The 14,818-nt window shown below is 43.4% G+C and overlaps 1 protein-coding gene across 2 annotated transcripts; it reads right to left on the bottom strand.

Annotated features, from left to right (window-relative positions):
• Nucleotides 1-942: 942 nt before the first annotated feature.
• Nucleotides 943-13,247, bottom strand: LOC129836137 (cdc42 effector protein 3-like). Of its 2 annotated transcripts, none has more exons than XM_055901964.1 (2): nucleotides 12,476-13,247; nucleotides 943-2,719 (listed from the first exon to the last, which is right to left on the bottom strand). In XM_055901964.1, the coding sequence occupies exon 2, from the start codon at nucleotides 2,445-2,447 to the stop codon at nucleotides 1,455-1,457; it is 993 nt and encodes a 330-aa protein (XP_055757939.1). In that variant the 5' UTR covers nucleotides 2,448-2,719; nucleotides 12,476-13,247; the 3' UTR covers nucleotides 943-1,454. The 2 variants fall into 2 exon arrangements, with proteins under 2 accessions (XP_055757939.1, XP_055757940.1); XM_055901965.1 differs by having other exon boundaries at nucleotides 12,605-13,247.
• Nucleotides 13,248-14,818: the final 1,571 nt, after the last annotated feature.

Below are 14,818 nucleotides of genomic sequence, written 5' to 3'. Positions count from 1 at the left end.
GTCTACGAAAATGTTGGGGAAGGTTACCACATCGACTGATTCCTCTACGAAAATGGGAGCAACCCACCAAACCAAACTCATGACTTGCATGTGAAATTAGCTTTCGAACACTTTTGAACAAATGGGATGTACTGTAGCATGTGAAAAGCATGGAGCTACTTGTTTACATTGCTGCTTAACATGATACGGGGACTTGAGTTAGCAAGTCACAGGAGGTGGTTCTAAAGACATAGAATGAGGCACTGTGGAGGGACACTTACCCTGCATGTGACCACTAAGAGACCAGAAGAGGAGATGGAGGATGGAGATAAACAGGAGGGTATGGAAGAGTGGCAGAGAGGGGGGAAGGCTTGCCAAATCATACGGTCTACACCTTCTTGATCAAAGACAGAGGCGAGCTGCAATCCATCTCTTTGCACGGAGCAAAAAAAAGTTTGCCTGTCTTGTGAGACACTTTTACAAGCCATGGAACAACTCTAAACAGCTGATTTATGCCCGCTCCTGGATGCTTGCGCTCCGTTACTGGAATGTAGGGAATTTTAAAGACCCCTCCTCTGCTTGTCCCGTCCGCATGCAGACAAACGGAGCAGGCGCCGGGTTGAGTGCTCTCCCACCAGTGCTCCCACGGCAGGGCAGTGAAGGAGAACGTAAAGAATGCCAGAAGATGAGAAAGAGCTCTATTTTGTCCTTCTCTTTTTTTCCCCTTTTTTTTTCTCTGTTTCCATTTCGCATCTCTTCTCACGCCTTCTCGCCTTTTTGCTCGTCTTTCTCACTTTCCAAGTGTACTGTACTGTGTCGGCCTATCGTCTTCACTTTGAGTTTTTCCATCTTTTACTCTCAAACCTCCGTCTTTTTCTCTGAAATAAACTGTATCATACCATCAATGATACAACTTTGCACAATCACATATTATTTCACTATTTTGAAAAAAGTAGAGGGAAATAGGACACATTTTATTTATTAATGCCATTGAATAAAAACACAAGTACTGTATATTATGCATAGGATTCTTTGTAGTTTTGTTAATAAAATGGTCGTGTGACAAACAAAACAGTGCCTTGATAAACATGTTAAAAGTCAAACAAGATGCATTATATTTACAGAGAAACAGGGCTTTAGATTGTGTATCAAAGCAACCTTTTTTATCTACAGCAAAAGCCGGGATAAGAACACTAAACTACCCTTTAATCTTAATTTAATTGCAAAATAAAAGGCACAATGGCTTTGGTTTAGTAGTAATTCAATAGCACATGCATCTCTCAATACTGGTAGCACAACGCACAAACAATAAAAGCATTGAGACTTCAAAGAAGCTAAATTAGAAACTTATTTTGAAAATAAGGACATAATCAGCTCTCCACATGCCATGGACTGTATCTTAACAGGTTTGTGAGACATTTCTCATACTTCTCTCGTTCTGTATTTCCCTTTCACCTCTTCAGCTTTGGCATTGCTCAAGGTCTGCTCTTTGCCTTGGGGTCACCCATGATGTTGAGTACATCATCAAGAATGGAGGGGCCCAAATCGAGTTCAAGTGACAGAAGTGACCCAGTGATGTGGGAGATTGAATACTGTGACATGCTCTTGTCCTTGGAGAACTCAAAGTCAAAGTCGCAAAGGCGCCCCTCGTCCACCCCGCTGTCCCTGTCCACCCAGTCTCCATTGCAATCAGAGAGCTTTTTCTCGAAGCGGAGGGTAATGTCATTGTTAAAGCTTCTAAAGCCATTGCGGTTGTCATTTCCGTTGAAGCCACCATTACCATTGCTGTTGCCATTGATGTAATAGGTAGGTGAAGGCTTTTCATACCCGTTTTCACCATTGTGCTTTTTATGATTACTTTTGGAGACCTTCTTCGTCTTTGGCTTCTCTGTTTTCTCTATCAGATCCAGCAGGACGTCTGGTTTGGTTGTGACTTCTGTCGGATGTCTGGTCGGGTCGCTGCTGAAGACCTCGATGGAACGCAACAAGGTTTGAATTTCCAGGATGCCAGCCCCGTCTGGGCTCCCTAGGGGAGAGGTAGGGACCCGCCCTACCATGCAACCCAGGGGGTCTGTAGCAGGCATAGAGAACACGGCGGTGGAGAGGTGGGGTAGGGTGAGGGCCTGGCTCCCCCCGATTGAAGGGAGCGAGATGGCGTTCTTCAGAACTGGAGAGGGTGTCTCGGGAAACTGGGCGTCAGATGCGCTGTTGGCCCGCAGGAACTCGTTGTGGATGCTGTACTGCGGACGGAACACCTCACCTTTCCCAGGCAGGAGCTCAAACTTTCCCTGGAGGAAGGACATGTCCCCGAAGGCGTCCCTCTCGCCGCCCTTTCCGATGTGGATGGTGTGGCGGAAGTCCCCCAGCGGTGGGCTGATCATGTCTGGGGACAGGATGTCTCTCAGACGACACTTCTTGCCTTTCTTGCTATTTGTGGACTTCAGGTAGATGGGTGCTTTGGCAGGCATGGTGGTCACTGGCGAATAGAGCTCAGAGATAAAGGACAAAGAGGAGGACACTCCTGGAACTTTAGGATTGGTGAAGAACTTCACACTGAACACAAGGTCTCCCTGGGGAGATGAGGAAATTACATTCTCAATGAAACGGCTGTGTTGTCTTTGCCTGCTCCGGAGATAGCTTTGATATTTGTGTCATTAATCAGGAAATCCAAGTTGATCAGGAGTCCAAGTTCTCACCAGTGTTGTCTATGAGGTTGCAGAGGGGTCAACCAGACACTTTTCTGAGGAAAGAAAGGGAACAAAAGGAGATCAGATATTTTATCCAGTTTTTCCCCTGAACATACAGTTTATCAGTCAAATCTGGGGTATGTTGTGCCAAGATGCTTGAGCCAATGTTACATTTTACATTCCAATAAAATGTTGATACATAGACATTTCTCCAACTTCTTCCCTAGAATCCCAACTGGTCTGTCACTGATGATCTACACTTCATGTCAATCCCCATTCAAATAACAATATAAAGTTACTTACACAAGACCTCAAAATAAATCGTGGACAAACACAGAATGTCTTCATCCCCAGTTCCCCTCATCCCCATGCATTTGGAGAGCGTAAAGGCCATATGAGATTTGAGGGCAAGGCCTGGTAAACTGAAGCCCAGGCTCAGGCCCATCTGCTCAGACCCTTACGAGGCCCCCCAAGGCTGCCGCCTCCTACATGTGCTAATATGGAACAGCTGGACAGCAGATTGGGTGAAGAGAGGCGAGAGGGCTTTAGTAGGATCAGGGCAAGGCAGACGATGGAGGAGAGGGCTACTGCCCAGACACGCACCAAGAGGGAAAGAGGGGGGTTTGAAGCGATGCAGAGAAAGAGGGAAGGGAGGAGTTAGGAGAACTAACGGTTGGAGGAGGGCTACAAGGGATTATTGGAGGATTTTAAAAGAGGGGGATGCAGATGCTTATTTGTTTTTACTTTGATAGCTGGACGTTCTGTTTTAATCGTCATTTTGACTGAAATACCAGTCATCCCACTGGGCAGTCATCAGTTCAACCTCTAGTTTTGATTTACATTTGATTGTCAACTAACGTGAATTCAACATGAAATCAATCCCAAAAATGTACCATGTCATTGGATTTAGGTGGAAAAAATACAAATCCCTCAAATTCCTTTACGTTGATGACTTTTTGCAGATCCAATCAGTTTTCCACATTGATTCAATGTAATCGCATTGCATTTTTTATGTTTAAATTATGTGGAAACAAAGTTGATTCAGCCAGTTTGTGCCCAGTGGGATGAGTCTACAATCCATCAGGAGGATAATCATAATTGTCAAGAGGTATTACTGTAGATTGTTTTCCAAATATTTGCTTATGACTGTTTTATAAATGAATCTCTCCGAGGCCATTGTGTTGCAATGTACGCATATGATTTAGCTGTACTTGCAGCGACGCTTGCTGAGGATGAATTGAGAGAGGAGAAAACTAAGTGTTGCCTGACAGAATCTAGCAGCCACAGAGAAAAAGACACTGAAGAGGAAGAGTGGAACAGGCGAAGATGAAGGGGCAGGGAGTAGAGGGAGCAATGGAGAGGAGAGAGTAGAAAGAGGGAGAGAGTGCTTGCCCAGTTATATACATATTTACTTGTGAGAGGTCTGTCAGCAGTGACCCTCGCCGACAGAGTGCAACATGGCACAAAAGTGCCTGGGCGTCCTGATCCACCCAAAGAAGTTTGACTGAGAGAATATCCACAGTCTAACGGGACATACTGCAGCCAACAGGCACACTCCTTATCAGAGGCTCTCCGAGTAAGCCAGCTACTTGCTCCCTCTGCTCCCTAACGTTGCCAATGTATGTCACCTGACCCAAGTTTTGACATTACCAACCAGAACATTCACTAATAGGTCCGGTATCACATCATCAACTTGTATCGATCACATTTTTACTAATATGGCTGAACATTGCTCTAAAGCTGTATCAGTGGCACTAGGTTGTAGTGATCCATATATTTATATGTACATATTCTTATTCATTCCTTTACACTTGTGTGTAAAAGGTAGTTGTTGTGAAATTTTTAGGTTACTTGTTAGATATTACTGCATGGTCGGAACTAGAAGCACAAGCATTTCGCTACAATCGCATTAACATCTGCTAACCGTGTGTATGTGACCAATAAAATTAGATTTGATTTTGATCATAACTTGGTTGCACTCACAAGGAAAACTAAAATACCAAAGGCTGGCGCTAAGGTAATCTACCGAAGGTCCTACAGAGGGTTCAATGAGGACTCATTTGTGGATGAGATTAAGAATGTGCAATGGGTAGAAGTGTGTAGTAAGGATGATCCTGAAATGTCACTAAGTTTGTTTATGAAATTACAGTTAAAGTCGGAAGTTTACATACCCTTAGGTTGGAGTCATTAAAACTTGTTTTTCAACCTCTCCACAAATGTCTTGTTAACAAACTATAGTTTTGTCAAGTCGGTTAGGACATCTACTGTATGCATGAAACAAGTAATTTTTCCAACAATTGTTTACAGACAGATTATTTCACTTATAATTCACTGTATCACAATTCCAGTGGGTCAGAAGTTTACATACACTAAGTTGACTGTGCCTTTAAACAGCTTGGAAAATTCCAGAAAATTATGTCATGGCTTTAGAAGCTTCTGATAGGCTAATTGACATAATTTGAGTCAATTGGAGGTGTACCTGTGGTTGTATTTCAAGGCCTACCTTCAAACGCAGTGCTTCTTTGCTTGACATCATGAGAAAATCTGAAGAAATCAGCCAAGACCTTAGAAAAAAATTGTGGACCTCCACTAGTCTGGTTCATCCTTGGGGGCAATTTCCAAATGCCTGAAGGTACCACGTTCATCTGTACAAACAATAGTATGTAAGTATAAACACCATGGGTCCATGCAGCCGTCATACCGCTCAGGAAGGAGACGTGTTCTGTCTCCTAGAGATGAACGTACTTTGGTGCGAAAAGTGCAAATCAATCCCAGAACAACAGCAAAGGACCGTGTGAAGATGCTGGAGGAAACGGGTACAAAAGTATCTATATCCACAGTAAAACGAGTCCTATATCGACATAACCTGAAAGGCTGCTCAGCAAGGAAGAAGCCACTGCTCCAAAACCGCCATAAAAAAAATCCAGACTACGGTTTGCAACTGCACATGGGGACAAAGATTGTACTTTTTGGAGAAATGTCCTCTGGTCTGATGAAACAGAAATAGAACTGTTTGGCCATAATGACCATCGAAATGTTTGGAGGAGAAAGGGAGAGGCTTGCAAGCCGAAGAACACCATCCCAACCGTGAAGCACAGGGGGGGCAGTATCATGTTGTGGGGGTGCTTTGCTGCAGGACGGACTGGTGCACTTCACAAAATAGATGGCATCATGAAGAACAAAAATTATGTGGATATATTGAAGCAACATCTCAAGACATCAGTTAGGAAGTTAAAGCTTGGTCGCAAATGGGTCTTCCAAATGGACATTGACCCCAAGCACACTTCCAAAGTTGTGGCAAAATGGCTTAAGGACAACAAAGTCAAGGTATTGGAGTGATCATCACAAAGCCCTGACCTCAATCCCATAGAGAATTTGTGGGCAGAACTGAAAAAGCGTGTGAGAGCAAGGAGGCCTACAAACCTGACTCAGTTACACCAGCTCTGTCAGGAGGAATGGGCCAAAATTCACCCAACTTATTGTGGGAAGCTTGTGGAAGGCCACCCGAAACGTTTGACCCAAGTTAAACAATTTAAAGGCAATGCTACCAAATACGAATTGAGTGAATGTAAACTTCTGACCCACTGGGAATGTGATGAAAGAAATAAAAGCTGAAATAAATCATTCTCTCTACTATTATTCTGACATTTCACATTCTTAAAATTAAGTGGTGATCCTAACTCACCTAAGACAGTGAATTTTTCCTCGGATTAAATGTCAGGAATTGTGAAAAACTGAGTTTAAATGTATTTGGCTAGGTGTATGTAAACTTCCGACTTCAACTGTATTCATGGGTATAGCTGGTAAGCATGCCCTTTTAAGAAAATGCACTTTGAAGTCAAACGGTGCCCCATGGATTGATGATGAGCTGAGAAATGTAATGATTCAACGTTATGATGCCAAAAAAGCAGCAGATAAATCTGGCACTCTGTTTGATAAGCAAATTATTGTAAATTAGGAAATCTTGTATCGGCACAAAATTGATATACTGTAGTAAAGTGTGATGGGAAAAACTGTGGAGAACGTTGAATGCTATTATGGGTAGGAATTCAAACATGTCCGCCTCTTTTGTTGAATCAGAGGGTATATTAATACAAAACCACACAACATCGCAAACTACTTTAATGAATATTTTACAGGCAAAGTGTACAAGTTGAGGAATTCTATGATTCCAACTGATGGCTCCATGTCATATACCCTGAAAAAAGATTGTATCATGAAGGAGAGGCAATGCAGGTTCAAATTTCACCAAGTAGAAACGGACGAGGTAGAAAGGATGCTGTTGTCTCTTTCTGATGACACGTCACCTGGTACAGGTAATCTTGATGCCATATTGCTTAGAGTTACAGCTAACCAAATATCTACCCCAATCTCTCATATTTTTTACAAGTGCTTAATGTATGGGGTGTGCCCAGAAGTCTGGAAAGAGTCAAAGGCTATTCCACTACCTAGGGATAAAAAAATCTGCATTCACTGGTCCTAATAGTCATCCTATAAACTTGCTGCCTGTGTTAAGTAAATTATTGGAAAACATTGTATCTGTACAAATCAAGGATTATTTCTCATATAACTTGTTTTCAGCATGCATACAAAAAAGGGCATTCTACGAGTACTTCCTTAGCACAAATGACAGATGATTGTTTAAAGTGTATGGTTGACAGGAAGTTAGTTGGTGCAGTGTTGCTGGATTTCAGTGCTGCTTTTGATGTAATTGATCATGAACTATTACTAGGTCAACTCAAATACTATGGTTTTAAGTCTGCAGCTCTATCCTGGATGGAAAGCCATCTATCCAGGAGAAGGCAAAAAGTGTTCTTTAATGGTAGTTTTTCAAACAGTAAAGAGGTTTTCAAACGTGATCCTCAAGGAAGCTGCCTAGGCCCACTTCTCTACTCTAGCCTTACTAATGATTTTCCTTCAGTATTGAACAAAGCAAGAGTGGTCATGTATGCTGATGACTCTACAGTGTATAGTGCAGCATCAGAATACAATGAGCTAACAGATGTACTGCGTAGTGAACTAAGAATGGTGTCAGAGTGGGTTGATATGAACAAATTGGTGTTTATAAAACTAGATGTATTAGGTTCAAAATATTTGCTTGCTGAGGATCCCCAATTGAATTTGTCTGTGAACAGAACGCATGTAGAGCAAGTGAGAAAAAATGAAACTACTAGTTGTCATGTTGGACGCAGCTTTATCATGGGCAGAACACATAAATAACATTGTTATTAAGATGGGTACGGGAATTTCTGTTTCAAGAAAATGTTCAGATTATGTAACATCTAGCACTCTGAATCAGGTGATTCAATCCCTGGTCCTATCACACTTAGAGAACTGTCCAGTTATATGGTAATTTGAAGTAAAGAAAGATATAAAAAGCTCAAAATGGCTCAAAACAGGGCTGGCAGATTAGCTCTTCATTGCTCTATCTGTATGAATACCATCCAAATGCATCAGAATCTCTCATGGCTTCACGTTGAAAACAAATGAATATCCAGTATTCAGATTTTCTTTAGGAATGTTATATTTTTCAAAAACGACAGTATTTTTCATGCCAGTTAGTACATACTAGCAACACACATAACCACCAAACTAGACAGGTACATTCAGGGCATCTAAGACAACCCAAGCCAAGGACAAATCACCTTAAATCTATAGTTTTATATAGAGCCACAGCTGAATAGAACCCTTTACCAATCCATATTCCTCAGGCAAAAAGTAAATCCACCTTCGAGAATTTTTTTAAAGAACATCTAATGCGATAAACCATATGACTGGGCAGGAAATAGAAAGCATCGACTGAATGTTAAATGTGTTTACTGTCAGGTATTTTAATTGTCTGTGTTGTCTACTTGTTAAATGTTTGTAAAGTATTCATTTGTAATTGTTTGTAATATCTTATTAATTGGTGTTGGACCCCAGGAAGATTAGCTAACGTTACGGCGTTAGCTAATGGGGAGCCTATTAAAAATTCACAAATTCACATTTATCCATGGTACATGTTTAGTGGAGACAGCCATGGACACTTGGCATGGTGTTTATCTGGACTGCAGACCGGATACCTGTATAACTTTGAAGACGACAGACACAGTAGTCTCTTTTAACCAGAGGCATTTGGTGCCTAGACTAAATGAATGATAATATCACCATTGCCCATCTAAATGATAACATCAGTGTTTCATGTACTAAAAATAATTTGACTTCCCGTTGAGTGGAGCAATATTGGCATCTGCATTTCCCATCACACTTCTACATTTTTAAGTATAATACAGCAATGGTCATACATACATTATTGGAAGACTTACTTACTCAAACAATACAAAACCAAAGTGCCAAAAACTGAACATATGGTAGGCTATATGAAGTGATTCAGAGAATGTCCTCGCTTGGAGGGGGTGGTGGGCATTACCTCTCTCTCTCTCTCTCTCTCTCTCTCTCTCTCTCTCTCTCTCTACCTCTCTCTCTCTCTCTCTCTCTCTCTCTCTCTCTCTCTCTCTCTCTCTCTCTCTCTCTCTCTCGCAGGGTGGAAGGATGCAGAATATGTATGAGTGGGTCTGAATGGCAACACTGCTCTCTTAAGGGTTGTGTGCATGTTAGTGTTGGAGTGAGTGTTTGTATGAGGTGCTTGACTAGGCTCAGGAGAGATAGCGAGAAGGTTTGAACACGCGCCATGTGTTTGTTTGCTGTGCGTCTGACAGGGAGAGGTTGAGAAAGAGAGAGAGAGAGAAATACCAGACCGTCAAAAGAGTCCTGCGGTGTTTCTTTAAAGGGACAGAAAAGAAAACACTGATCCCCTGCCTCGCATAGCATCTGACTTCTTTTCCCTTCTCCTTTTCTCTCTCTCCGCCTCTCTCCATACTACTCTTTCCTAGTTGACCTTGACAGCTAAGGCTCACTGCGGCTGGGTTCCGATAGGAGGTCAGAGACAAGCAAACCTCCAAATCCTAAACCCTTCCTCTCGTGGGTTCATTCCAATGTATGTACCTTGTGCTGTGATTGCAACTGCAGCCATGTTACCTGCCATATGTTACATTCCCATACTGCAGAAGGTCACTGGCTTAGGCAGCTACAGTCTGACATACTTATTGATTATTGGACTGCCCTTGCATCAAAGCCAGACCACCTGCTGGGTCTGTGCGGATGGAATACAGATCTGCTATTCTCAAGTGTCATGGGAAATCCATAGTATTATGATGGATGAGCGTGTTATTTTGTTGTAATCAGCTGTATAGTCCCTATATAGAATTCCTCATCCTAGCCAAGTTCCCTCTAGTCCAACAATGGGAAATTTGGCTGGGTGGAAGATTTCTACAGAGTTATACTATTGATAGTATAGATAGAGAGACATCCGTTATGCATCTAAATCAAGGTCAACAGCCGTGTACGGAAAGCGGATGACCTTCAAACTGATCGTTCTGGTGGTGGAGTGGAGTTTGGCCCCATTTGGCAGGCATGATTAGAATGTGAGAGGCCACTAGTTAATTAAAAAGGAAGTCGTATTCAGCTCAGTCAGCCCACTCTGTTTTTCTGAGCGGATAACTAATAGCAGACGCCAGCGGTATAAAAGTAAAATGTCTGATATATATATATGACACATGGGGTATGAACTGATACAAAACAATGCTTGATTCAACACAGAGTTTTTCAATGTATTATTATTGTGCAAAATTCTTGCCACCGACGGAATGTTCTATACAGTATATGAATCATAGAACAATTATAGCTCTGCAGATGTTGCTAAGAGTATCAGAGGGCTGGGTTTAAAAAGCTCATGATCGGTAATAGTTATTACTGAAAACACTACATAGATGTCTAAGGACTAACTAAAATATACACATACAAAATATGTGTATATATAAAAAACAAGGTATTTGTTATGTACTGTAACTGTGCAAAAAAAAAGTACCATGTATGTAAATGTGTGTATGTATCAACAAAAAAAAAGAGGGGCTAATATTTATATATTCTTTATTAAAAACGTTCTTCTGGCAGGATAACTAATAGAGGACGCAAGCTGTATAAAAAGCAAAAATATCTGATATAAATATTTAAACTGGAACTTTCACTGGTTGTGAAATTGTTGAGAAGTTGCGTACCGGTTTAACTCCTACTCAAGGCCAGATTCACTCTGTACTTTTGGAACAGAGCCCAAAAGGAGCAGCAAATGTTCGTTGCCAGCCCTGGGCCCGCCGCGACGCCACTGCAGAATGCGGTCAAGGGTTTTTATTTACACCTCTGGGGAAGGAGGGGGGGGGGGGGGGGGGTCTGCTGGCGCCTTCCTCCCAAGTGGTTGCTGAGCACCGGTCCAATCATCGAGAGTGGCAAATAAACCTTCTGTGTCACTGGGTCAGCTGTATGTACTGTATCTATGCAGGCATGATGGGGGAGCTGGAGCAGTTCCAGCCTCTAAGGACAGCATTGGGTTCATTACAGACATGGGGAATTCCATGTAGTACAAAGCAAGATCCTGTTAAGGGAATTAGCTATTGTAAGCAGAGAGGGTTGTAGTAGACTAGGGAAGCGGTGAGGGTTTTGGGTAATGGACAGATGATTTTGGGTGAGGGTCTACCCACAACCGGCTGTTTGGACTATCTGCGTCCGCTTATTATTAAAGCTTGTGTAAGTGTGCTGTATTCTAAACAAGTGCCCATGATGAGACTTTACAGTTTGGTCTCACTGTACACAGAAATGCATCATAGGGGTGACGAACCTAGAAAGGCCTACGTTAAGCATTGAAGCCGCACACACTTTCGGCTCACATTTTGACCTATTTTAGACAATCCTTCCGTCAAGCAAATGTTTGTCTCATACTAGCATTAGTGGGATATTAAGTTTTTTAGGGATTTCATGGTCGCTGAACATGTCGTTTTGTAAAAACATAGTCATATATTTTGATGTACAGTATGCATGTTGGGAGGTTATAGCCCGTGTTTATATTTTAAACTCTAACCTTTAACCCCTTAAATTCTGACATGACCATGAATAGATCGTCCCCTTTTCTTTTCGTCCGCAATTTAAAAAAGAACTAGGGCATACCACAGCAGAGGGTAATGGTAGCCCTAAGAAGACTTGGTCCGAGCTGTTTTGTTACATAAAGAAACCTCAATTATAGGCAGTTGTTCCTCTTGGGGCCTGGTGTGGCTGTGGTGGGAGTGTAATAGAATGGCAGGGTGGTGTATTTGTTCTGTCTGATTCTCCCCTCCTCTGTACCTCCCCACCCCAGCTGTCAGCGTTTACCCCGTGCCACTCGCTAGCGTGGGTTCTGCCCAGTTGTCCTTGGCAGGGCCGGGCAGGGCCGGGCAGGAAACCATATCAAAGCAGAAGGGAATGACAACACAACCACTCACTGGCAATGTGATGAGTGCAGTCTGATGAGCCTCTCAAAAAACCTTGCGAAAACCTAAAAATAAAATCTGTTCACTCGGGAGATTAACGCAAAGCTCAACATGTCAGAAGTGTGTTGCCGGGCTTAAAATGTCCCCTCTAGGAAAGAAAGAAGTGGTGTCAGGTTGCCCCGAACTGCTCACCCCTTGTCATGTAGTGCAAGAACATTTGCTGGACAAACGCACTGAGCGCTGGCGTAAAATACCCCTGCACTCTTTATATCCATAACTGAACACTAATTATCACATTCGACAGTGTTGAACCATGTAGACACACGCTAACAGCAACATTGTCCCTTTGAATACTTAGTCTCATTGAAGGTTTTACCATAACGTACCAAATCACTGTACATGATACGATGCAAGAGATATTCTACACACATTACACTCTAACAAGTCTTAAACCTTTCTCACCCTTTCCCTCACCTTGTGTAATTCCTAGGATAAGCTCCTGGTTCCTGTCAAAAGGGTGTCCACTGTCCTCCTGAAGGTCTGCAGTCCTAGTGCTGACTGCGAAAGAGGTGTGTGTGTGTGGCGTGTGGTTCCCAAACTCACTGGGGCTGACTGACTACTGTCTCTGCCCTGGGGCCGCCCTGCTCTCGCCACTTGCTCTCGGGAGGGATGTCTGCCGGACAGCTGTTTTTGGAATTCCTCTCAGGTTCGATCTAGCTATTCCGCTCTGGCGCTGTAGTCTCCTCCTCCTATAACCCTCTCTCACCGCCGTCTGCAGCACCTGTGTCTGTCTGTCTGCTCCCCTAGCCACAGCTCCAGGCGTTTTTTTATGGGTGGAGTGGGATCCTCTCCTTTTCCCTGGTGTGTCTCTTGCTCTTTCTTCCGTCAGTGGGCAGCTATCTGCTGGGGTGGAGAGAGGTCAGGCTGAGGGTGAGGTTGGTGCTCTGGAGTTCTGCTCAGTAGCTAGTTGGATCAGTACGCTGCCTCTGCTGCTGCGCTGGAAGTCCCTCCTTTCCCGAAACAGTGCTGTTTAAACTGTCTGTTCTCTGCCTCTCTCTCTCTCTCTCTCTCTCTTTTGCTCTCTCACTCAGTTCCCCCACTCTATCCTCTCTCTCTCCTCTTTACTCTCTCTGCCTTGATCTGATCCAATCTGCTCTGTAAATCTAGTGGGCATACAGCAGACACTGTATTCAGGGTCTCTCTCTCTCATAAAATACATTGAGACACTCATTCTCCCACCATTTCCCGTGACTATTTTCAGACCGGCATGTTCATTCGCATTCTGGCTCGCTCCTTTGTGCCGCATAGCACAGTATGCTTTATGTTCTTCCAAACATTTTCTCTGTTTCCTACATGGTTGAGTAGGCTAAATCCTACAGGACTCTGCGGCACTGCAGTGATCCAGAGGACAGTTATTAATTGGCTACCAGACAACACATGACATACTTTTGTTAAACTGCTCTCCTGGTGGGATTCCCATATACCCAATTGAAATGTGTGTGTGTGTGTGTGTTTCATTGTCCCTTTTCACAGCGGCTAGGTGAAAAGGACAATGATGTTCACATAATCGTCTTGTCGCATTGTAAACCCTCTAACCTGATGCCCTCAAGGACGTAGGGAAGCTGTGCTTCACAAATTAAGGGGTATTTTGCAGCGCTCTGCTGCTATTTTTGCCCAAAGAACATATCACCTTGGGAACCACTGCTGCTCTGTTGTGACATGGGGGGGGGGGGGGGGGGGGGGTAGAGAGAATGAGAGGAGAAGAGAGACGGGGGATAAAGAGTGGGTGATAGCCGCCTCCCGTTTATGCCTGTGTTTATGTTGGGGGAAAGTAGTGAATGGGTGTCCTCACATGTCCAAATTCTATACTAAGAGTAATCCTGTCATGTTCAATGTAGGACAGATCCCAAAATTCCCACTCCTCCGCTCAAGTAAATTTGACGTTGATAACTCACTCGCCCTAATCAAATCAAATAACATTTTATTCGTCACATGCGCCGAATACAGCTTACTTACAAGCCCTTACCACTTATTTTTCTTAACTGCATTGTTGGTTAAGTAAAAAATACAAAAATAAAAAGTTAAATAGCAGCAGTAAAATAACAGTAGCGAGGCTATATACAGGGGGTACCGGTACAGAGTCAATGTGCGGCAGCACCGGTTAGTCGAGGTAATTGAGGTAATATGTACATGTACTGTAGGTAGAGTTAAAGTGACTATGCATAGATAATAACCAGAGAGTAGCAGCAGCGTAAAAGAGGGGGACAATGCAAATACTATGGGTAGCCATTTGATTAGCTGTTCAGGAGTCTTATGGCTTGGGGTTAGAAGCTGTTAAGAAGTCCTTTGGACCTAGACTTGGTGCTCCGGTACTGCTTGCCATGCGGTAGCAGAGAGAACAGTCTATGACTAGGGTGGCTGGAGTCTTTGACAATTTTTAGGGCCTTCCTCTGACACCGCCTAGTATAGAGATCCTGGATGGCAGGAAGCTTGGCCCCAGTGATGTACTGGGCCGTACGCACTACCCACTGTAGTGCCTTGTGGTCGGAGGCCGAGCAGTTGCCATACTAGGCAGTGATGCAACCTGTCAGGATGCTCTCGATGGTGCAGCTGTATAACTTTGAGGATCTGAGGACCCATGCAAAATCTTTTCAGTCTCCTGAGGCGGAATAGGCTTTGTCGTGCCCTCTTCACGACTGTCTTGGTGTGTTTGGACCATGATAGTTTGTTGGTGAAATGGACACCAAGGACCGTGAAGCTCTCAACCTGAGGGTCCCTGTGGCAGGTCAGCATGGCATATGTTTTGTTCCCTACCCT

This window comes from Salvelinus fontinalis, chromosome 37 (assembly GCF_029448725.1).
Source record: "Salvelinus fontinalis isolate EN_2023a chromosome 37, ASM2944872v1, whole genome shotgun sequence".
Lineage (NCBI taxonomy): Eukaryota > Metazoa > Chordata > Actinopteri > Salmoniformes > Salmonidae > Salvelinus > Salvelinus fontinalis.
This window is presented reverse-complemented; position numbering and strand designations above follow the sequence as displayed.

Coding starts and splice junctions, on each gene's coding strand:
- LOC129836137 (XM_055901964.1), bottom strand. CDS start 2,447: ATGCCTGCCAAAGCACCCATCTACCTGAAGTCCACAAATAGCAAGAAA.